This window comes from Alnus glutinosa, chromosome 10 (genome assembly GCF_958979055.1).
Source record: "Alnus glutinosa chromosome 10, dhAlnGlut1.1, whole genome shotgun sequence".
Lineage (NCBI taxonomy): Eukaryota > Viridiplantae > Streptophyta > Magnoliopsida > Fagales > Betulaceae > Alnus > Alnus glutinosa.
This window is the reverse complement of record NC_084895.1, coordinates 6,899,085-6,921,340: the sequence shown is the minus strand read 5'-3', so window position 1 is coordinate 6,921,340 and position 22,256 is coordinate 6,899,085. Positions and strand designations below refer to the sequence as shown.

General features: G+C 36.7%; 1 protein-coding gene across 1 annotated transcript; it reads right to left on the bottom strand.

Moving 5' to 3' along the window:
- Positions 1-1,142: 1,142 nt before the first annotated feature.
- On the bottom strand, positions 1,143-21,173 carry LOC133879804 (serine/threonine-protein kinase MHK). Its single transcript, XM_062318580.1, has 18 exons — positions 20,981-21,173; positions 19,770-20,107; positions 19,604-19,682; positions 14,177-14,245; positions 13,962-14,051; positions 12,916-13,054; positions 12,691-12,793; positions 12,407-12,459; positions 6,866-6,932; positions 5,543-5,654; positions 5,386-5,451; positions 5,191-5,259; positions 5,059-5,116; positions 4,824-4,928; positions 3,850-3,884; positions 3,702-3,747; positions 3,340-3,415; positions 1,143-1,438 (listed from the first exon to the last, which is right to left on the bottom strand). The coding sequence occupies exons 2-18, from the start codon at positions 19,775-19,777 to the stop codon at positions 1,405-1,407; spliced, it is 1,209 nt and encodes a 402-aa protein (XP_062174564.1). The 5' UTR covers positions 19,778-20,107; positions 20,981-21,173; the 3' UTR covers positions 1,143-1,404.
- Positions 21,174-22,256: the final 1,083 nt, after the last annotated feature.

Below are 22,256 nucleotides of genomic sequence, written 5' to 3'. Positions count from 1 at the left end.
TGCTGTCTCTTTTTGCCTGGAAGCTGGTTTTTTCCATGTAATTTTTGAAGGAGACACTTTGAACGTCATTAGAGAGGTGAATTCTAATCCTCCTTATTCTTCTAAAGATGGCCATTTTATTGAAGGAATCAAACAGGAGGTGCTTAAGCTCAACTCTTATTCTTTTGTCCATGTGCCTAGAGCTTTAAATGAGGCAGCCCATACACTTGCTAAATCTGCAGCTTTCATCTTCTGTGATGATGTTTGGCTGGAAGAGGTTCCTCTATGTATTGTTGATATTGTCTCTAGGGAGCAGAGATCCTCTTAGGTTCTGTTGTTGATGTTATTTGGGATCTCCTGTGTCTTTGTTTTAGCCAGTTTTGCTGGCTCTGGTTTTAGGGGGTTTTTAACCTCCCTCTCTGTACAGGCCTTTTGGCCTTTTAGTTTATTTCAGTAGCAGATGCTACATGTTCGAAAAAAAAAAAAAAGATGGATAGAGTCCTCTCTCCTAACCCGTTCTCAGACACCATAGTACTTGGCATTTTTGAGTTCTTCCCTCGTCAATGTGCTTCTTAAATTTTTTGTGCAGTCCAAAAATATGATTTTAAATCAAATTACAAAAATATAGTATTTAAAAGTGCTTTTTTTTAAAAAAACTTTCAAATTGCATAGTCAAACAGCAAGAAGGTAAAATTTTCAAATTTAATTTTAAAGGCCAAATTGCAATTTTACAAATGTTAATTACGTTTTTAAAAATTGTGTTTTCATATCGCATGTTTTAAAATCATAATTTTTAAATCGCAAATTTTGAAATCATAAACCCAAACGGATCCCAAGTCCAATCTGGACCCAATACTAGTTTAACTCGATGAAAATAAGAGGTGGACTGATAGGAAGCCCAAGACATATTTGGTAAACAGGCAATTCTTGAAGAACTTCTAAACACTAGGGTATACTGGATACCGACTCATTCCAGATCCAAAACTATCAACTGTTTCTTATGGGGTAAATATGGTTGACAGTTTATCCCATAAATTGCTGTAAGATCAAATAGAAAAATTTCATGAAGTCTCACATGAGATTGTACATCTATGTTACCTTCAGAGTATCAATTGAAGATGCATGAAATTTCAGTGAGTTCAGTCCAACCATCCATTAAGGGATGTTTCAAAAAATTCTTCCTGTATAATTTTCTGGAAAGTGCACTCTACAGTAGCATAAGTTAATGGCAGAAACTATAACAGTGAAAAGAGCTTTACATTAAGAAAATTAAATAATTTACACCGGAAAATACCATTTTGTTATTAACTCCAAAGGCCAATATTGACCTTGCAGGCAGGGGGGAGATGGAAAATAAAATAAAAGAAAAAAAGAAAAAAAGAAAGAGAGAGTAGGCTGCAGAGATGTAATGGAGAATCCTGCACATTATGGGACTCCCATTGATGGATGTTGAATTGAACTGTGATGGAGGAAAATGGTTCAAAAGAAAAGGCAGAGATGATGTTAGTCTTTGTATCTACCACTGGAACCATACACAAAATACATAAAAATAAAACTTGGATAATTATTTTATATCATCTATATCTCTCATCATGACATCATAATGTTTTCACAAACTTTCACTAAATAAGAACTGCTGATGATGACATACATAAAAGATACAAAAAAGAAAAAGAAAAAAAGAGATTGCGATTTAAATCTAGAAAGTGAGTTTTATAAAACCAACAATCCTTGAAAAATTGAGTTGCAGAAATTTATGAAGCAACAAATAATATTGCAAAAAGAATAACCCTCAGTTAAACTAAAAGGAAGACTAGTAATTTCAGTGACTTCATAAGAGCAATGCTGGGAAATTATTTTTGGATGTAATTGTCTTCTCAGTGACGCATCCGAGCAATGATGGGAAATTTTTTTGTGCTTGTGTGCATTCATGCGCGTGCGCGCACACAAATATACAAACAAACCCTTAAGCCACTCATGCACACACAAACTCTACTGAGTATTGACATCTGAAAACATATACTTGGTATCTGCCTGTATTTTTGTGTTTTATGCTTCGTTTGGCAACGGCGACCGGACGTTGCTGGATTCCGGCGGCAGTTGCATTTTGTAATTTTTTTCGTGCGAGCCAAACGCCGAAAAATATTTTCGAGAAAATCATTTTTTCTGAAAATGATTTCGTCGAAAATATTTTACGACGAAAACTATTTTACGTCGAAACAAACAGAGCATTATTCAAAGAAATTATGTTCAGAATGCAAACAAACGTAGAAGGGACAAAATTTGTAAACTGCCAGAAAGTTTGTATCCAAGGTGGGCCTCATAACCAGTTACGGTTGAAAATTTGAATGAAAATACTCAGGTTTGAGCTCTCAATAATCGATCAAATCCAGGAAGAAAAGAAGAATTTGGAAACTCAAAACATAATTATTTTCCAGGAAAAAAAAAAATACCATAGGGGGGGGGGGGGGGGGGGGGTGATCTCAAAATCAATGATCAGATAAAATATATATATATATATATATATATATATATCATTGATGAACGTTCAGATTATTTGATTGATATGGCAGAAAATTTTGAGACTGACTTGATACCTGGTGAAGTTTAAGCCAGTAAAAATAACCATGAAATTCAGGTTCCCCAAAGTAGGCTAAAAATTCTGCACTTAAAAAGAAACGGAGATTTGGTCCAGAAAATGCTGACTGTATTTTCATGAATTAAAAACCGTGATCTTACCATAGTTCACATACAAGCACACTTATAGGGATGCCCATGATCACAATGGATCAGATAGAGAAATGGCACTGGAATTGATCAATGGGAAGACTAACTTGACCCAAAAGATAAATCAAAGAGCACCCACTTATTGAGACAGTATAAAAACTCTTTCAGTTTCATTTCCAGGACAAAATGTCACTAAACTGCCAAGTTCAAATATTAAAGAAATGGCACTGGAATTGCTACGATGGATCAGATAGAGAAATGGCACTGGAGTTGATCAATGGGAAGACTAACTTGACCCAAAAGATAAATCAAAGAGCACTTATTCAGACCGTATAAAAAATCTTTCCGTTTCATTTCCAGGACAAAATGTCACTAAACTGTCAAGTTCAAATATTAAAGATAGCTATAGCTCTCAATTGACCGCATCCACTACACTTGGCATGCATAACAATCTATCAGAAGACTATCATGACTTAAAAAGAGAAGCTACATAAGCAGCACAATCAAAGTATTAAAACAGCAAGGACAGTCAAAATTTAGGTTATCTTTAGACCACTTTCTGTTGCCACAAAAAATACAACATTTACACAATGAGCAGGAAAAAAAAATGACTATGGATGCAGATAAACTAACCTGAATGATAATGACAAGGAAGACTCAACTGGGGGTTGAATTCTATTTCGATCAGGCGTAAATAGTGGCCAAAAAACTGGAACACAAAGTAATCATGACACATTAGTTGCAAACACGAAACAAAATTGAAAAGGCAGGTGTCTTTTCCAGGAAACAATTGGACTATATCAATGGCTACAACAACCACAATTTTAATGAAACTTGCTCTTTCTGCCTTGAAGAAGACGTCCAAAGGTCCAGGAAAGAGAAACCATAGATAATAGAAGAGGTTAACCCCTTCAAAGCAGAGTCCACTTAAATAGAAGAGGTTAACCCCTTCAAGGCAGAGTCCACTTAAATAAGAGGTCAACCCAAAGCCTTACCTGACCGTTCTGAATGATCATTCAAACCCGAACAAAACAGTATGTCCTGCATAATAAAGTAAGTGTACATCAAAATACAGTAGTGTCTCACAGAGGGATATACTGCTTTAACTACAATATGCTGCTTAAAAGTGGCACTATGACTCACCTCTCTCATACCCTGAGAAGCATTATGTACCGTTTCTGCAGGAAATGGTATCATTGTCAGATAAGAGTGAAATACATCCCGTCCAAAACAAGTGAGAAAAAGTGAAGTTTTAATGAAAGAACAAAAACAAAAAGAATCAAGAAAAAGAAGGGATCACATGGAAAAACCGAAATGTTCTACAGAAAGACTACCAACCATTCCTAGAACCTAGAGAACTTTGCTCCAACAGAAGTCATTACTACAAGATGGTTGACTCTAGAAAGCAGTATAACTTTCTGCCATATAAATGTAAATGATATAATATCATAAAAAATACATATAAAGGAATCCACGGGACTCCTAAAAGCGGTCACTTATTATCTTCTTTTGATAAATCTCCTAACCCATCAAAAACGCCATCCTGACATCAAGGGTCATTAACCAATGGGGTCCTGGGACAGGTGACTTGGATACGGTCCTACATTTTGATATTTTGCATGAAGTGGCCACCCTCAAGACTCAAATCCCCATATTCCCGTTTGGCAGCCAGAGACTTTTTACCATTGCACCAAACAGTAAAAAAGCCATAGTAACATGCATCTGACAAATTTCTAAGTCCATAAAGGGCATACTTTAAACTTCAAGTGGTCAGCCAATATCACCATTTGGGACTAAGTGTTGAAATGACACGGTCATGTACAGGAAGGGCCACAATCGCCTGATTAGATGAACAAAATATCTGGCCAAAACAACCAAAACCAGAAGATGGACCATTCCAGCAGGGCCAAGCAGGCAGGGAAAGCCCCGTCAATTATATCAAAATTTTGGCATTGACAAGAACATCTGAACGGACTCATAGTTATATGTGTAGTTAACAGTGAAAGGTGGGGAGATTGTGAAGCAAAGAAAACTACTCGTTTTCCCTTTCCATTAAAGTGCTAAATCACATACCAAATTGCTAAACTATAAAATATCAGAGGCAGAACACTATTTACCTAAGTTTGAAACACTGGGATTCACAGCCAACGTCAAGCCAAGAAAACAGTCCTCGGGTTCAGGGCCAAAGTCCTGTAAATTTAACTCTAGTTTGGGCTTTTCTCCTGAAGAATAGTGCAGGAAAAAATAATAAATTAAAAGAAAATACTAATACTGTTCCCAATTAACTACTGTGGAAACCAGAAGTGAGCTTTATAAAAATTAAAAAAGAATAAATAAACAAATAACCCTTACCCATGTCGCTCAATTTCAGCTCAAGTGGATCACGAAGTGGATAAGGAACCCAACCCACCTGTCCAGTACATCTTAGTACATTAAACTAATTTGATGAGATAGAGAAAACAACGCTTGAGAACTGCATCTTACATGGAAAAAAGGATGTTTTAATGATTCATCTGCATCTGGCCTCCTTGAAGGGTCCCATGAACATAGTCGCTATGGACAGCCAAGAAGAAAGTATCAGATATGAAATCGTAATGTTACTAGTATTGTTTATTTAATTCAAAATGAGTCAAGAAGTGTTGATAGTAAAAAGTTGTAAGCTGTATCAACAACACCCACCAAAATCAAGTCGAGAGCTTCTGAGCTAGCATTTGGAATGATATCAGCAAGGTTTGCAGGCAAAATCTACACAAAAGAGAATGATTATTAATAGAAGATAATGATAGCAAAGTCAAACATACGAAAAAATGAACCAACATTCCAAACAAAAGCTTACCTCTTCATAACTAAAAATGCTGAGTATTCGAGAGGCGTTCGTCCCTTCGGGGAAAATATTCAAGTCTGGCACACCAAGTATTTGGCATATCTTGCACAATTGATCTATTTCGCTGCCCATGCATGAAATTACTAAATAAGATGAAATTTAAAAAGTTACAGTTTATCTCTTATTTCACAGGCAAAAGTTTAGACTACTATGGTACATCAGGCAGTTCCACAATCTTCTTATAGTCTGAATTGACATCAAAAGAAAATCAGAAAATAGAATTCCCTCTAAATGTCAGCCGAAGCACAATATATATTTTATATACATGCATAAATTTATACATATATGTGTGTGTTTGTGCATGTATAGATATGGGATAAACAATGATTGGGCATTGCCCCTATCAACACTTTGAGAGCCTCGCCCATGTTCACATATATTTGGGATTACTTGTTTATCCAAACTGTTCAAATAATTTAACAAATCATAAAGGCGGATAGCATTGCATGTATAAGCAAAAAAGAAAGTGCATCCTACTCTTTTATAAAAAAAAATAATCAGGCTTAATTCATATGGTACTATAAGAGCAAAAGATAAACAGATTTTGATAAAATAGCAAACAAATGTTCAGATGAGAATTTTTGTGAATATTTTAAGCATACAGCTTACAAGACAACTTCCTGACTTCTCTAACTTATACTTCATCAATATTAGAAAATATCATCCAACAATATGCAGGTTCTGCTAAAATGTCTACATGAAATAATATTTGCACGTCTTTTTGATGGAACAGCAATAGATGGACTCAAACCTGCATCAGGAAGCAGTTAGAGCATTAAGTAATACCAGCATGCTGTTGAATAGAAGTGTGCAAGAACATACGGTCAAAGCCATAGACAGGAATGACTAAGTATTAAATTTATCAATCGCAATATTAAATTGAGTAGGAAAAGTGAAAGAGATGATCGATTTTTTTTATAGAGAAACATTATCACAGAGAAGTGAATGAACTGCATCAGCATTTGTTGCGGAAATGGTCATAAATTTCAATGACTACGTTGAACATGACTCATACAGAAAACTGGAGCAAACCACCATAAAAGAAAAATAATAAAATCAAGCCTCACCACTCCCATATTAACTTCACCTATACTAGTTATTTGAAAACAACGGGTTGATGGTTACTATGTCACCAGTCATGACCACAACTTGTTAAAATTTGATCACATTAATCATGAACATAGACTACTGATATTTGAATCTTAACATACAGTAAAGAATTCATTCCTTTAGAGTACGAAGCCAGAAGACGATAAACTTGGGAAATAAAATCACCTTTTGCCAGGGAAAATAGGGGATAAAGTGAAAAGCTCAGCTAGTATAACCCCAGCTGCCCACATGTCTGTCCATATTTTCATTTGTTAGTCATCGCTCAAGTACGAAAACAAACCAAGAATAAGTAAAGTCAAAATTGACATATTAAATGAAAGTCTAGTAGAGCCCCCAACAAAACAACCTTGCTCAAGTAAATTCTAAACTCATCAAAGCGGCTGGAATATTAGATCAGTTACCACACTACCTTGCTCTCTCTCTCTCTCTCTCTCTCTCTCTCTCTCTCACACACACACACACACACACAAAGATGCACACACAAAGAATTACTCTTACAAAAGTATCAACAAAAGCAATTTAAGGGTTCAAAAAAAGTCGGAGAAAATAAAGGGAGGGAAAAAACAACAAGAAAAGGTGTTCAAAGGGCATGCGGAAAAGCAAGTAAAATTGGAAAAACTTATGTTGGGCTTTGGGATAATAAGGCTTGAACATCTTTTCAGACAAACAAGTGTTAAGGGCAGAATCGTCTGAGTTTGAGAGATGGGTTAAGTGGGAAATCTGGGAATAAAGGACATCGTGAATTAAAAAGATTGGTTTGTTCGGTGAATTATGATGTGAAGGGAGGTCAATCTAATAGAGTGACAAGAAAGGGGAGGGGTGGTAAATGTTATTTATAAAACCCAAGATCATATCATGGAATGTGAGAGGCATGAATGATTCCAAGAAAAGATTGCGGATTAGAAGGCTTTTAAGGGAGTGGAAAGCGGATATTGTGTGTTTGCAAGAGACAAAAATGGAGGTTATTAGTAGGGAAGTGGTTCGTAGTGTATGGGGATGTATTCATGTAGATTGGTTGTATTTGGGGTCAAGAGGGGCATCAGGAGGTGTTCTATTAATGTGGGATAGGCGAGTGGTGGAGAAGATTGAGGATTATGTGGGGAGGTTTGTGGTAGCTTGTTCTTTTAACTGCGTACAAAAAAAATTGAAAAAATTGAATGGGCCTTTGAGGGGGTTCATGGGCCAAAAGATGATGTGGAAAGAAGATGTCTATGGGATGAATTGGTTGGTTTAATGAGTCTGTGGTAGAGGCCGTGGTGTATGGGGAAGCTTTTAACGTAGTTCGGTATCCTTGTGAAAGACCAAGCAACTCCAGACAAACACAAGCAATGGTGGAATTCTCATAGTTCATTTTTTAGTAAGGACTCATGGATATTCCATTGGTAAAGGGGAGTTTCACGTGGTCTAATAGTTGGGTTGTTAAGGCATGGTAAAAAAAATTGATAGATTCTTGCTAGCTATGGAGTGGGAGGAAAATGTGACTCAGAGACGTCTTCCTCGGTTATTGTCTGATCATTTTCTGTTGATGTTAGATTGTGGAGTGGGGAGTAGGGGTAGGAGGTATTTTTAAGTTTGAAAATATGCGGTTGCAATAACAGGGTTTTGTAGAGTAGGTCAAAACGTGGTAGGAGTCTTGTAATTATGAGGGAAAATCTAGTTATGTGTTGGCACAAAAATTGAAAGCATTGAAAACTGATTTGAAGAACTGGAATGAGGAGGTCTTTGGTGATGTAGGGAAGCGAAAGAGGGAGATGGTGGAGGGTCTTTGTGCTATGGATTTACTTGCAAAGGAGGGATCATTAATTGAAGATGAAAGAATTAAGAAAGAAGATTATTCTAGAGAATTGGAGCGGAGTATCTATCTTGAAGAAGTGAGTTGGAGAAAGAAAAAAAAAGTCAAGTGCTCTTTGGTTGAGAGAGGGAGACAACAATATGAAGTTTTTTTCACCGTTTGGCAAATTTGTATAGGACAAATAATTCAGTTGAGTCCTTAGTGGTTGATGGGAATATGAATGATGATTTAGTAGCAATAAAGGATCACATTGTGAACTTCTATAAACAATTATATTCTGAACAATATATGTGGTGACCAAAGATGGATAACTTTTATTTCTTTCCATTGATGATGCCTATGGGGAGAGAACTTGGATGGAAAGAGAATTTGAAGGAAGTTAAGTGTTGGAGGTGGTGAGGAACTTTAATGGAGATAAGGCGCTAGGAGCTAATGGATTTTATTTATTTTTTTTCCAGAAATGTTAGGAGGTAATAAAAGAGGACATTACGGCAGTGTTTAAGGAGTTCCATAGATGTGGAAAATTCGAGAAGGGTTTCTATGCTATGTTTGTTTCTACTATTCCAAAGAAAGTTGGGGCAGTGGAGATCAAGGATTTCGTCCTATCAGCTTAGTGGGTGGGGTGCACAAAATTATTTCCAAAGTTATGGCAAATAGGTTCAAGTCAATAATGGGTAAGATTGTCTCAAGTTATTAGAATTTGTTTATCGGGAGTAGGCAAATTTTGGATTCTGTTTTGGTGGCAAATAAATGTTTGGATAGTCAGCTTCGCATTCGGAACTGGGCATTATGTAAATTGGATTTGGAGAAGGCCTATGACCACGTAAATTGGGAATTTCTATTATATTTGTTGAAGTGGCGCGGCTTTGGGAGAGATGGCAAGGTTGGATAGATCACTGCATTTCTACGGTTCAGTTTTCCATTCTCATTAATGGTGCGCCCTCGGGTTTTCTTAGTAGTTCGCGTTAAGACACGGAGATCCATTGTCTCCACTTTTTTTTGTGATTATTATGGGGGCATGAAGTAGGATGTTGTCTATGACACTGGATAGAGGGCTTCTATCTGGGTTTTCGAAGGGATCGAGAAATCATGAGGCGATGGTAGTGTCACATTTGTTGTTTGTAGATGATACGTTAATCTTTTGTGAGCCTAATGTGGAAAAATTTGAAATTTAAGATGTTTGTTCTTATATTTTGAAGCAAAGTCCGGGTTAAAGACAAATTTGTCTAAGTCAGAGATTGTTCTTGTAGGCAATGTGAGGGATGTGAAGGGTTTGGCTAGCATTCTTGGGTGTGGTGTGGCGTCGTTGCCGATGAAGTATTTGGGTGCTCACTATAAGGCTTCCACCAACCAATTGGAGTGGCATTATTGAGAAGATGGAGCATAGGTTGGCCAGAAGGAAGAGGCTTTATTTATCAAAGGGAGGTAGGTTAACTATTATAAAAAGTACTTTTTCTAATTTACCGACGTATTATTTTTCCATTTTCCCTATTCTGGTAGGAGTGGCTCGTCGATTGGAAAAACTCTTGACAAACCTTTTGTGGGGGGTATTAGTGATGAGTTTAAGTTCATCTGGTGAAATGGTCGACTATATGTACTCCGCTAACTTCAGGAGGTTTGGAGGTGAAAAATATGATTTAGTTTAATCGAGCCCTTTTGGGAAAGTGGTTGTGGAGGCTTGCTACGGGGAGAGAGGCTTTGTGGAGAAAGGTAGTGGGTATTAAATATGATAGTATGAGGGGATATTGGTGTTCTAAGGAGTTTGGGGAGCCCTATGGTTTGGGAATGTGGAAATGTATAAGGAGAGTGGGACGGTTTTGCTAAATATCTGAGATATCCGGTAGGTGATGGATCTAGTATGCTGTGAGAAGCAATTGTTGAAGGTCTCGTTTCTAGAATTATTCACTATTGCTTGTGGTAAGGATGTGTGGGTGGTGAATAATATGCAGCTCTAGAATGGAAACAACATTGAAATATTATATTTACTAGACCGGTGCATAATTGGCAGATGGAAGTGGTTTTTGGATTTTTCGAGTTGCTGTTTTCTTAAAGAGTAAGACATGGAGGCAATGACACAATTTGCTAGATATCTAATAGGAAAAAATTTGAAGTTATGTCGTATTATCAGGTATTATCTAATAATGTAAGGTCAAATTTCCCTTGAAAGGGTATTTGGAAAGTTAAGGCACCCTTTAGAGTGGCATTCTTTATTTGGAAATTGGGAAATTGTCATGCTTTGCAAATTTGGATGGCTACTTTGTGTTTAATATGGTGTCTTTGGTGAGAGCGGAACGCGGGGAGTTTTGAAGATCGTGAGAGTGGATTGCTAGAGACAAAGAAGATGATTCTACAATCCTAGTATACATGGAAACTAGCCTGGAATAGTGTGCATGTCTTTAATTTTTTTTGAGATTTTAGAGTTATGTTCTTCTCTTATATAATTTAGGGGTTCTATTATATACTCTCTCTATGCTAAGATTGCGCCCCTCTGCGCTTTGAAAGAATATATAGTACTTCTAAAAAAAAAAAATATCATTTAGGCTTATTTTCGTCTTTCTGATGAGTTACCAGGTCAATTGAAAGACAAACTCAAGAGAGCAACTCAAATTCTCCCTCTCCATCTTGAGTACATTCGTATCATGTATATTATCCATAGAACATCTTCACATTCAGACATCTAAGTACTATTTTTTGAATTCTCTTTATGATTGCATTTGAAGAACAAAAGGTAGTATTAGCAATTCCCCTAACTAATTGGTATGTCGAAAAATCACCTAGTACAATTAAGAATTCCAGTGGGCATATTAACCATATGGATAAAATGAATATGTTTTGATTTTCACATGTAAAGCCAATAAGTTTAGATTTAAATTAAGACGAATCATCATATTTAAATAAAACTATATAATTTTTCACTTAATGTTTGTCATGATCACTAAAATGGTTACTGTTAGTTTATAAGTTGACATGGGGTAATTACCTTTTCCCCCCATCAACTACCAGTTATTGTCAACATACCCCCATGAACTGACACTTCGACCAAAAAAGAGCATCAAACTACCATCTTTACATACTTTAACCCCTTCTGTCAGTCTAATTCATGCAAAGACTTAAATGTCCTAACTCAATTTCAAAAATAACCTAATACCCTCATCTTAAACAAAAAAAAAAAAGAAACTAAAGGAAAATGGGGTGGCTGGTGGCCGGGTGGCCTGTGAGCCACCCCCAGAGGTGGCTCCGGCCACCTCTGGGGTGGCTCACGGCTACCCCGGAACTAGGGGTGGCCGCGCGGCCACCCCAGCTTATCTCTAGGGTGGCCCGCGAGCCACCCCTAAAGGTGGCTCCAGCCACCTCTGGGATGGCTCGCGGCCACCTCGAAAGCTGGGTGGCCGCGGCCCGCGAGCCACCCCTAAACGTGGCTCCGGCCACCCCTTAGGTTTTTTTTTTAAAAAAAATATATTAATTTTAATATTTTTTACTAATTACTAGAGAGGGCATTTTGGTCTTTAAACCAAAATTAACGGTAAAAAATGACATATTCCATCCAAGTTAACAGGATTCCCTGACGGAAGGGGTCAAAGTATGTAAAGATGGTAGTTTGATGCACTTTTTTGGTCGAAGTGTCAATTCATAGGGGCATGTTGACAATGATTGGTAGTTGATGGGGGAAAAAGGTAATTACCTCAGTTGACATTGTTATAGTTCAAATTTTAGAAATTAACAAGAATATTGAAAATAGTTGAGACTTATCATAGTAATTCAATTTTGGATATAGGTTTTGCCAAATGGAAAATATAAGCTTAACGAATCAACCTAACCCATTCCCAGCCTCTACGAGAGAGAAAGCAGCTACCAATTTGAAACAAAGAGGAGTGGAGAAGTTTGCAATGAGCAGGAAATTCAAAAATGTTTACCAACTGCAGGCGTGTAGGATGAAGACTGCAACAGAACTTCTGGTGCCCGGTACCTGGCATATATATAAGCGCAAACCATAAATGTGAATAGTTACTAACTCAAAGGATCAAATTTCAGAGTAATCAGTCGGAGCACATGTTCAGGCATGCAAACACACCCCAAAACAGTGCACGCATGCATGCACCAACAGTGTCAAATGTGAATAATTACTAACTGAAAGTGAGTATGCTTGTGCACACCAACAGACAGAATGAATAAGACTAGGTAATTTGATATGACTCACCACCGTGTGGAAACATATTCAGTATAAGGACCCACTGATGACACTTCTCTAGCCAGTCCAAAGTCGCCAATTTTAAGAAAGTCGTTTGTCACCAGCAAATTTTCTTCAAGGAAGAAATGGTCTCTAATTATTTACTTGATAACATAAAATCGTAATAGTTCATGAAAACACAAATAGAAATCTTAAAACAAGGATGGAAGCAACAACTGTAGGAAAATGTATTACCAGGTTTTAGATCCCGATGAAAATACCCATTTCTGTGCATGTGAGTAAGTCCATGCAACATTTGAGACATAAAGTTTTGGATCTCTTCTTCTGAAAAGGGCCTTGGTCGGTCTCTGATTATTTGATACAGATTATAATCCTGGAGAGATGAAGTCCAGAATCAAGCATTTAGTAGAGAGAATAATTGCACTCAATTGAGCACTGGTTCATCAAAACTTAGAATTCAGAGCATGATATTGATTTTCATGAAGAATCATAGGATAGCACCATGCTTCTAACAATTATAATTTGCAATATACTTCTTGTACTGATAGAAAACTTTTCACAGGAGAAAAAGCATAATAAAACAGTACAATATGCTTTAATGCACACTAACCCAAAAACGTGGCATAAAGTGTGAGAAATACCCTTCCAAAAGTGGTGCCTACTACTGCCTATTCCGAAGATTTAAGATTAGCTTATTTTTTTGAATAGTATCCGTAAACAACTTTGGTTCTAAATAGGCAACTGATGGAGTATTTATGTTCGTTCAGGAAGGATATGAGAAGCCAACACTAAATAAAATGCAAATTTAAATTGAACCCAAATTTACATCTAGCAATTGATAATATAACCAAATGATTTAAGTGACATAAGTTCACTATTCATTTTAGCTTTTTTGTGTGAGCGTGGATCATTAATTATAACATTTCCCCAGACCTTCATATCACCCTAAATTCATCCAACTTTCAACTGTGTAACAGCAATTACTACCAACAAGTGATTACAACTTCCAACTTTCATTCCTCTAAGATTTGATTTTACAAAAGATAATGACTATGTTTTTCTCATAAGGACTTGATTATTTTATTAGAAAGTAACCAGGAATAGGAACCATATCAATTAGGGTTAGAGTGACAAACATGTTTGAACAAAAATATAGCAAATATATATAATGCACCATTGGCTTCGGTCAGTGGGATATGATGTGCAAACATCAATTGTGAATTCCTGCATAAGAATCACACATCAAAAAATGTATAAAGTAGCAACAAAAGCTCTCTTACCATATATTCAAAAATGAAGAACAATTCATTGTTTTCCCGGACAACCTCCTTCAACTTTATAATATTGGGATGATTCAGTTTTCGAAGGGCCTACAAAAAAAAAAATGTTACTTTATCAATGATACAAACAAACACAATATCCATACATATGAATGCATGTACCTATGTATGTACAACATGCAATATGTTACCATTCAAACTGCCACAGCTCATACCTTAAGTTCTCGTAACTTTGTGTGTTCTTGCCAAAAGTAAAACTTTCTCTTCAATTTCTTGACAGCAACCTGAGATCAGAAATATCAGAAAAGAACCATAGAAGGATTTCCAAATGAAAAAAAAAAATAAAAAAAAATGTCCAAAGAACAATACCTTCTATGAAAAAGAAAACTAGAAAGTGTGGATTTAACACCTTGAACTAACAGCCGTTTGTGGTGTAGCACCATGAACTAACAACTCAATTGATATGGTCCGCTAAGCTACCATTTTGATACGATTTAATCCCCTCCGTTGGTCTTGACCGTTATCTTGGATGGAAAATTAGATTTGACCAAAATGTTATGAAAATACCCTTATTTTGACCATTGAAAAACCAAAATTACCCTTTGTATTTATTAATTAGTATAAAAAGACTAAAAAAAAAATAAAAATTCTAAGGATAAATGCAAAATCATTCTGTGGTTAGTCGAAATTACAAATTGGTCGTAATGAAATAAAAAATAATTCAGAAATCCTCGGGATATGCCAAAATAACAATTTAGTGTACCACATGTCATCACTAATAGAATGATAACACATGTCACTCTTTTTTTTTAAAAAAAAAATGAATAAATTAAAAATATAAATATATAAAAATTAGAAACTTAACAAATCAATTTTTTAATTTTTGGGATAAATGCAAAATCAATTTATATGGTTGGTCTAAATTACAAATCGTTTCTTGCGTTATAAAATTAATTCAGATATCATCGGGATAGGCTAAAATAACAATTTAGTTTCTGTACTCAAATTCTGTCAAAACATTTAACGAATTTCATTAGTGTGCCATAGCATCACCAATAGAATGATGATATGTGCCACATGTATTGGGCCGGGCTGCAAGGAAGGTTCTAGGCTGGATTGCAAGGTTTGGCTTGGGTCGTAAACGCACTAGTCTTCGATTGGGCCGTTTCCTGCCTAAATCCAAAGTCTCCTGGCCGTCGAGACTTCTGCCGGAGATATCTCCTGGGGTGTTTTTGGGTCTTTCTTCTCCAGGGGGTGGGTCGTCTAGCTGTTTGAAGACCGACCCAGCATCTTCTCTAATCAAGTCGGCTTCCCTTCCCATCTTCCCCCCTTTGCCGACTCCGACGACTCTGGTTGCTCCTTCGGTTCTAGCTAGGGTATTAGTGAGTTCGGAATTTTCCAATAGCTCGTGCGGTGTAGGGCCTTCCGTCTTCTTTCCTCTTCCTCTCTCAGGGGCTTCTGTGTTAGGGGAGAAGATTCGTTCTTCCCCCCCCCCCCCCCCCCCCCCCCATATTCAACCTTTTCAACATTATTGCAGGAGGGCTAGGGAGCTTAGGGTAGGTCATTCTATGAATTGGAATGATGGGTTATTATCAAATTCTTTGGAAGCTTCAAAGTTGTCTGTAGGTCTTGTTCTCAACAAGGTTACAGGTTCTGAGCTCCTGCGAAGAAGAAGACAGAGCCTCCAGTGAAGAGGGGCCTTTTTAGGAAGGGGTTCTCAACCTTCCCCCGATAGTTTTAGTCCCTCTCGCTTTGCCTCGGAAGGTCAATGATGTCACGGTGGTAGGACCTTCCTACCCTCCGAAGGGTTGCATCATTCCTCCTTCCGTTGAGGGAAATGGATTCTCCCAATCCCGAAATTGGCATGTTGGCTTTGATCATAACGAGGAGATTATGGTTTGGGAGGAGGAAAAGAATTACTGGGATGGATTGCCCTTGGATTGGGCGTTGGATGGGGCTTTTGGGGAGGAGGCCATGGTAATTTGGGATGCCATAAAAAAAGATTTCCAGCGGGATAAGATGATTGCACGCCAAAAGTAGCGTCTTCCTTTTTTTCTTTTTTCTTTTTTATCCCAACAAGGGCACAATGGGAAAAATCTGGACCAAGTGGTCCCGTGCCACGCACGTGACTAGTCTTCCGTCCAAGAAAACGGAATCTCCTAACGGAGTGTCTACATTATATTAAATTGGTAGTTTAGAGAACCATATTATGTGAGTTGTCAATTCATAGTGCTACATCACAAACGATTGTTAGTTCATGTGGCTAAATAATATTTAACCATTTTTTTAATAACTAATGCAATCTTATTAGAAAGCGCAAATGAGTGAAACCCAAGTACATATCAAGTATACAAGACAAGTGCCCAATTAAAGAGAAGAAAATAGCACAAATCTAGAAAATTAGAAAAGAGAAAAATTGTTGTAAGTAACCATCCAAACATAAAGAGATTTGAACATAATAGCTTTTAATTCTATCACCAGCTTCAAAGTTTTAAGCATTGCATTCTCTCCAAATATAACACATTTAAGGATAGACGAACCATCCTCTAGACTTCTATTTTGTAGTGGCTTCCAAACTGACCTCTCCAACTAGCAACAACTCCACTACCAGTTGGCACATGACCCACTCTATCCCAAAAAGATGGAAAATCGATACCCACAAATCTCTAGCACTTTGCAGTAGAGTAGAAAATGATCAATGGTTTCCCCGCATGCAACACCAATCCATCACTATGACGTGCCTCTTTCAACTTCTTTAGATCAATCTTTCATTGGAAGCCACTCCACACAAATTTCTCAACGTCAAGCATTCATCAACTAATTTCTAGACATCAAAGAAGCTCACAAGGGGGTGCTCAGCACAACAGCGAGGACTTACCAGAGTACGAAGAAAACAACAACGAAGGTCCTTTTTTGACCCAGAGGGCGCTAATGTAGACTCTAGGTGCAAGAGTGGTTTCGTCAACGGCATGGCATCGACTGTCCCTTCGTTGGCCTTGAGCTTGAAGCTCAATAAGGTGGAAGAAAATAAGGGGACTATGGCAGATAATGTTGAAGACACAAAAATGGTGGAGATGAGAATCGTATAGTTTTGAAGTCATCTTTGGATTTGCTCTCTCGTTTTCAAGTGGGTGAGGAAGATGTTGTGGAGGGGGTCAAGGGTGGCTGGGTGTTAAAGGGGTGTAGTTCTAGTGAGGGATTGAGACAGTGTGTTGCAGAGAATGGGGTGGGTTTGAATGGGTTGGGGGAAATGGGGTTGTGGTTAGACTCTGAGCAAAGGGTGGTGTCTGAGTTGGGTAACACGAATTTGTGCCAGGGGGAAGAAGAAGATCAGTTTTGGGTATGCAATAACTATTGTGGAGAATGAGGGAGTAGGGGGATTCGTGATTAGTGATGATAGTTTATGTTGTGGGGCTGTGGGTGATGCTGCAATGGCAATGGCGACTTCTACAATGGAGGAAAGTAGGGAAAGCGTGATGTTGGACATTCATCCATTGGCGGTAATTGGGGAAAAAGAAGGGTCTTATTCAGTGTCTCCAAATTGGGTGGTGGAGAGGATAAAACATTTATGTCATGTTACTTGCGAAGGCTTTGAGGATAAACTGATGGCTTTGTTCATTGCGATTGAAGCTAGTCGACCTCAAAGTGGGGTGGGTATAGCGATTGGTATGTTCGATGAATTATGATGTAAAGCTTGGTCAATCTAATAGAGTGATAGGAAAGGGGAGGGGTGTTAAATGTTACTTATGAAACCTAAGACCATATCATGGAATGTTAAGAGGCTTGAATGATAATGAGAAAAGAATGCAGTTTAGAGGGCTTTTAAGGGAGTGTAAAACTGATATTGTGTGTTTGCAAGAGACAAAAATGGAGGTTATTAGTAGAGAGGTGGTTCGTAGTGTATGGGGGTGTATTCATATAGATTGGCTGTATTTGGGGTCAAGAGGGGCATCAAGAGGTATTTTGTTAATGTGGGATGGGCAAGAGGTGGAGACGATTGAGTAATGTGTGGGGAACTTTGTGGTAGCTTGTTCTTTCATTACGGAGAATTTTGAATGGGCATTTGTGGGTATTTATGGGCCAAATGATGATGTGGAAAGAAGATGTCTTTGAGATGAGTTGGTCAGTTTAATGAATCTATGGGAGATGCTATGGTGTATGGCCAGATTTTAACCTAGTTCAATATCCTTGTGAAAGATCAGGCGACTCCAGGCAAACAAAAGAGATGGTGGAATTCTCAAAATTCATTTTTCAATAGGAACTCATGGATATTCCATTGGTATGGGGAGTTTCACGTGGTCTAATAATCGATATATGTTGACGCATGGTCTAGAATTGATAGATTCTTGCCATCTACAAAGTGAGAGGAATATTTTCAGGTGTCTCAAAGACGTCTTCCTAGGTAGTTGTCTGATCATTTTTCGTTGATGTTGGATTATGGAATGGGGAGTAGGCGTAGGAGGTATTTTAAGTTTGAAAATATGTGGCTGCAATAACAGGGTTTTGTAGAGTAGGTCAAAACGTGGTGGGGGTCTTATAACTATGAGGGTGCTTCTAGTTTTGTGTTCGCGTATGAGGGTGCTTCTAGTTTTGTGTTCGCGCATAAATTGAAAACATTGAAAGCTGATTTGAAGAAATGGATTTAGGAGGTTTTTGGTGATGTAGGGAAGTGGAAGGAGATGGTGGAGGGTCTTCGTGAGCTGGATCTGATTGCAGAGGAGAGATATCATTATCTGAGGATTCAAAACTTAAGAAAGAAGATTATTCTAGAGAATTGGAGAGGAGTATCTATCTTGAAGAAGTGAGTTTGAGACAAATGTCCCTTATAAAGCCCATTTCACCTAGTAATAAAGCAATGTAGAACTTAACACTCATGACTATCTTTATAAATCACCCACTTTAGGTGGGTAACTCCTTATCTTCTCAATGTGGGACTTGAGTGTTACTATCTCCTTCATTGTGAGATTGCAACAAAGTTGTGGAGTGCACTTCTTCAGTTGTTTGGGGTTGCTTGGACTATGCCTCGAAAAGTGAGCGATTTGGTGACAAGTTGGAGGGAATAATTGGGAAACCGTAATGCTTTGAACATATGGAGACTGGCTCCTTTGTGTTTAATGTAGTGACTTTAGAGAGAGCAGAACACAAGGATCATTGAAGATCGTGAAAATGAATTGCTAGAGATGAAGAAGATGATGCTACAATCCTTGTATATATCGCGAATTTCATGGAAAATTTTGCATGTTTCTAATTTTTCTGAGTTTTTGGAATTATGTTCTTTTTTTTTTTCCTATAAATTATGGGTTCTCTTGTATACTCTATGTGTACTAGGGTTGCGTCCCTCTGCGATTTGAATGGATATACATTACTTATCAAAAAACAAATTATAATTATTGGTCATTGGTCATTGGAAAAACTAAAGGATCTGAATTCTACATTTTGCCTAAATAAATGTGAAAGACACATAAAAAATCATCGTACCATACTTCACAAAAGCCCTTTTGCTTATGCAAGAAAAAAGAATGACAAAAATTTTATATTCTAACAATTTAGGAAGGATAATCAATTGGAAAAAAAACTTACTAAACACATATAGTTAGGAGATATACTAAGGACATAAGGTTGCTTTGTAAGGAGAAGCTTACAATCTCGCCTGTTAGCTTATCCCAGGCCTTATATACACAACCACAAGTACCATCTCCAAGCTCCTTCAAAATCTTATATCTGGAAATAAGAACCACAGCATTCAGCTCACAAAAAGAGAAAAAACCTGGCGACCATACACAATCCAAAGCTAAGCAAGGAACTAACCTTTCCATAATTACAGCTGCAGCAAATTATAATCAGAATTATTTCAAAGGAATTCAATCGACCTCCATACAGAGGTGCCTGCACTGACAGCACAGTGTCTGCAAATAGCTTGTAGAGATTCTATAGTTCCAAAACGTAGCATGAAACATACAATGTCGTCGAAAATCCACTTCTCATTGTAGGAGTGACTAAAAATCAATGAAGTATCTATCAACATGTTGCAAACCTCCACCCAACCTCCAGCAAAACAAGCATAAGACTTAGTCTGCACCAATGTTAATCCATTTCATCTACATTTACTTCAAAGAAATCCCATCTATAAAAAGGGGGCACTTGAGCTGCAATAAATGATTAAAAAAAATAATTACTATGATTCTTAACATTCAGAAACCCTCAACAGTGAAAGCGGATAATATCTACCAAAATATTAAGAACTAACAATCCCCGGAAAAAAAAAAAAAAAAAAAAAAAGAAAGAAAAAAAAAAAAGTCCTGCATAAGCTACAAATTCGTTTGATTACTATGGAAACAAAGAGGAAGAAAACATAATGTCCAATCAACTCTCATCAACCCAACTACCTACCAATAGGCCCAGCTTAGTGGAAGATTTATTTTTCCAGATCCTTATGCTAAATTGATTTCTTTTCTCATCTTAGCTTCTTTTCAGAATTATATTCCATGTTTTAATTGGAATCATTAGAATCAGATTCACATACCAACAAATTTATAAGAGTAAAGATTGAAATCAAAATCGTATGCAATACAGTCACAATAATCATCACCCCTACGCTTCCCAAAAAAAAATATCTCATATCAAAACAAAATAAGGTAACTCAGTGAGAACTATTACTTGTAAAACGATAACAATCAAATTCAATCAAAAGACATTCATGGATTAACCTTATCCACAATTTTGGTCGTCGAGAAGAAACTTTTTTTTTATTAATACCGAACAATCAGCTTCGATGCACCAAGCCGTCTCAAGCAATTACTCACTCAAATCAGTCTCCTATATAAATTATTTATATATATATGGTTCCTTTTGTTTCTTTTTCATTTTCTCCGTTTTTCTCTGAAACCAAACAGAATTTCCAAGTGCATTTTGATTATCCGATAAATCAGAGCTCAAGACACCAAACAAACCGGACAGAAAATTGTGAATTCAGAACACCACAAAGAAAATTCCGAGATTGAATGAGGTTGAGCTCTCACCTTCGATGCTACGCCGATAAGAAAATCGAAGAACAAAGCTCGGAGGAAAAAGACATACAGAAAATCACCAATGCACACACGAATTTTCTCGGAGAAAACGAGAAGAGAAATTTTAGAGAGAGAAAGTTTGGATTGTGGGTTAAGCCATTCGAGGGAGGATTCCGCATAAGAAGCGAAGGAGAAGAAACCAAAGAAATGATTCATATTTGTTTAGAAAGAAAGTATTAAGATAAATTTTTCGTTTTTATTTATTTATTTATTCCTTAATTAATTAATTTATTTGTTTATTCCTTAATTAATTTATGAATTTTTATTAATTAATATGTGGTTAAAAGTTTCCTTTTTTTTTTTTTTTTTTTTTTCTTTTTTTTCTTTTTTTTAAAGGGTTAAGTACATGGTACTTATAATAAGGGTCATTATTAAACGGCTATCTCGATTTTAAAAAGTATCACAGATAATACCTATCACTAATCTAAATATCAACTTTGTCCTTTCCTCCAAGTTCCATCTATTTTTTTAATGAAAATCCACGTCAACGCACTTAAAAACGAGATACGTGTCACTTGTGTCACATATTTAAGCCAACTCAACATATCATATAATGTGTCACTATATCATAGGTGTAACGCTTTGAAAATTTAAATAAATCACTAATTAAATTTTGTGCGCCTCCCACATACACATTTATCATGTAAATAAATCTCAATGGATCTATTTATAACCCACAAAAATTAATTAATAAAAATAATCAATCTGTGAGTTAAAACAGAATTTTCCACGTCAATTAATAGCCGATTAATTGAAAAAGGCAACCCTAAATATCTATCAGAGTAAAAAGAATGCGAAACTTGAAAGAATATCTAGTGATATGAGCTACATTACATTTCTAAGCATAATTACAACAAAATCTTACTAATAAAACAAGAGAAAATTGCATCATTTGTCCTTAGAGTTGGACTAAATTACAAATTACTCCCTATAATATAAAAAATTATTGTAATTTGTAAGGTCTTTATGCTAAATTAAAAAATTACGAATCACTCCCGATTGTTGATTTTGTTTTGCTTCCACTTGTGGGCATTTGTTGTCCTACAAATTTAGCAAGTTCATAAGAGTTGGCAGACTAGAATCTTTTGTCATGCTTGAGGCTAAACGAGAAGTCTTCAAGGAGGTTGTACCTACTTTTGGTTGTTGTATTTGTAAAGTTGTTTTATAGGATAATTACACAATTGGTCATTGTGATTGACCTAAATTATGAATCACTTCTTGTGGTATA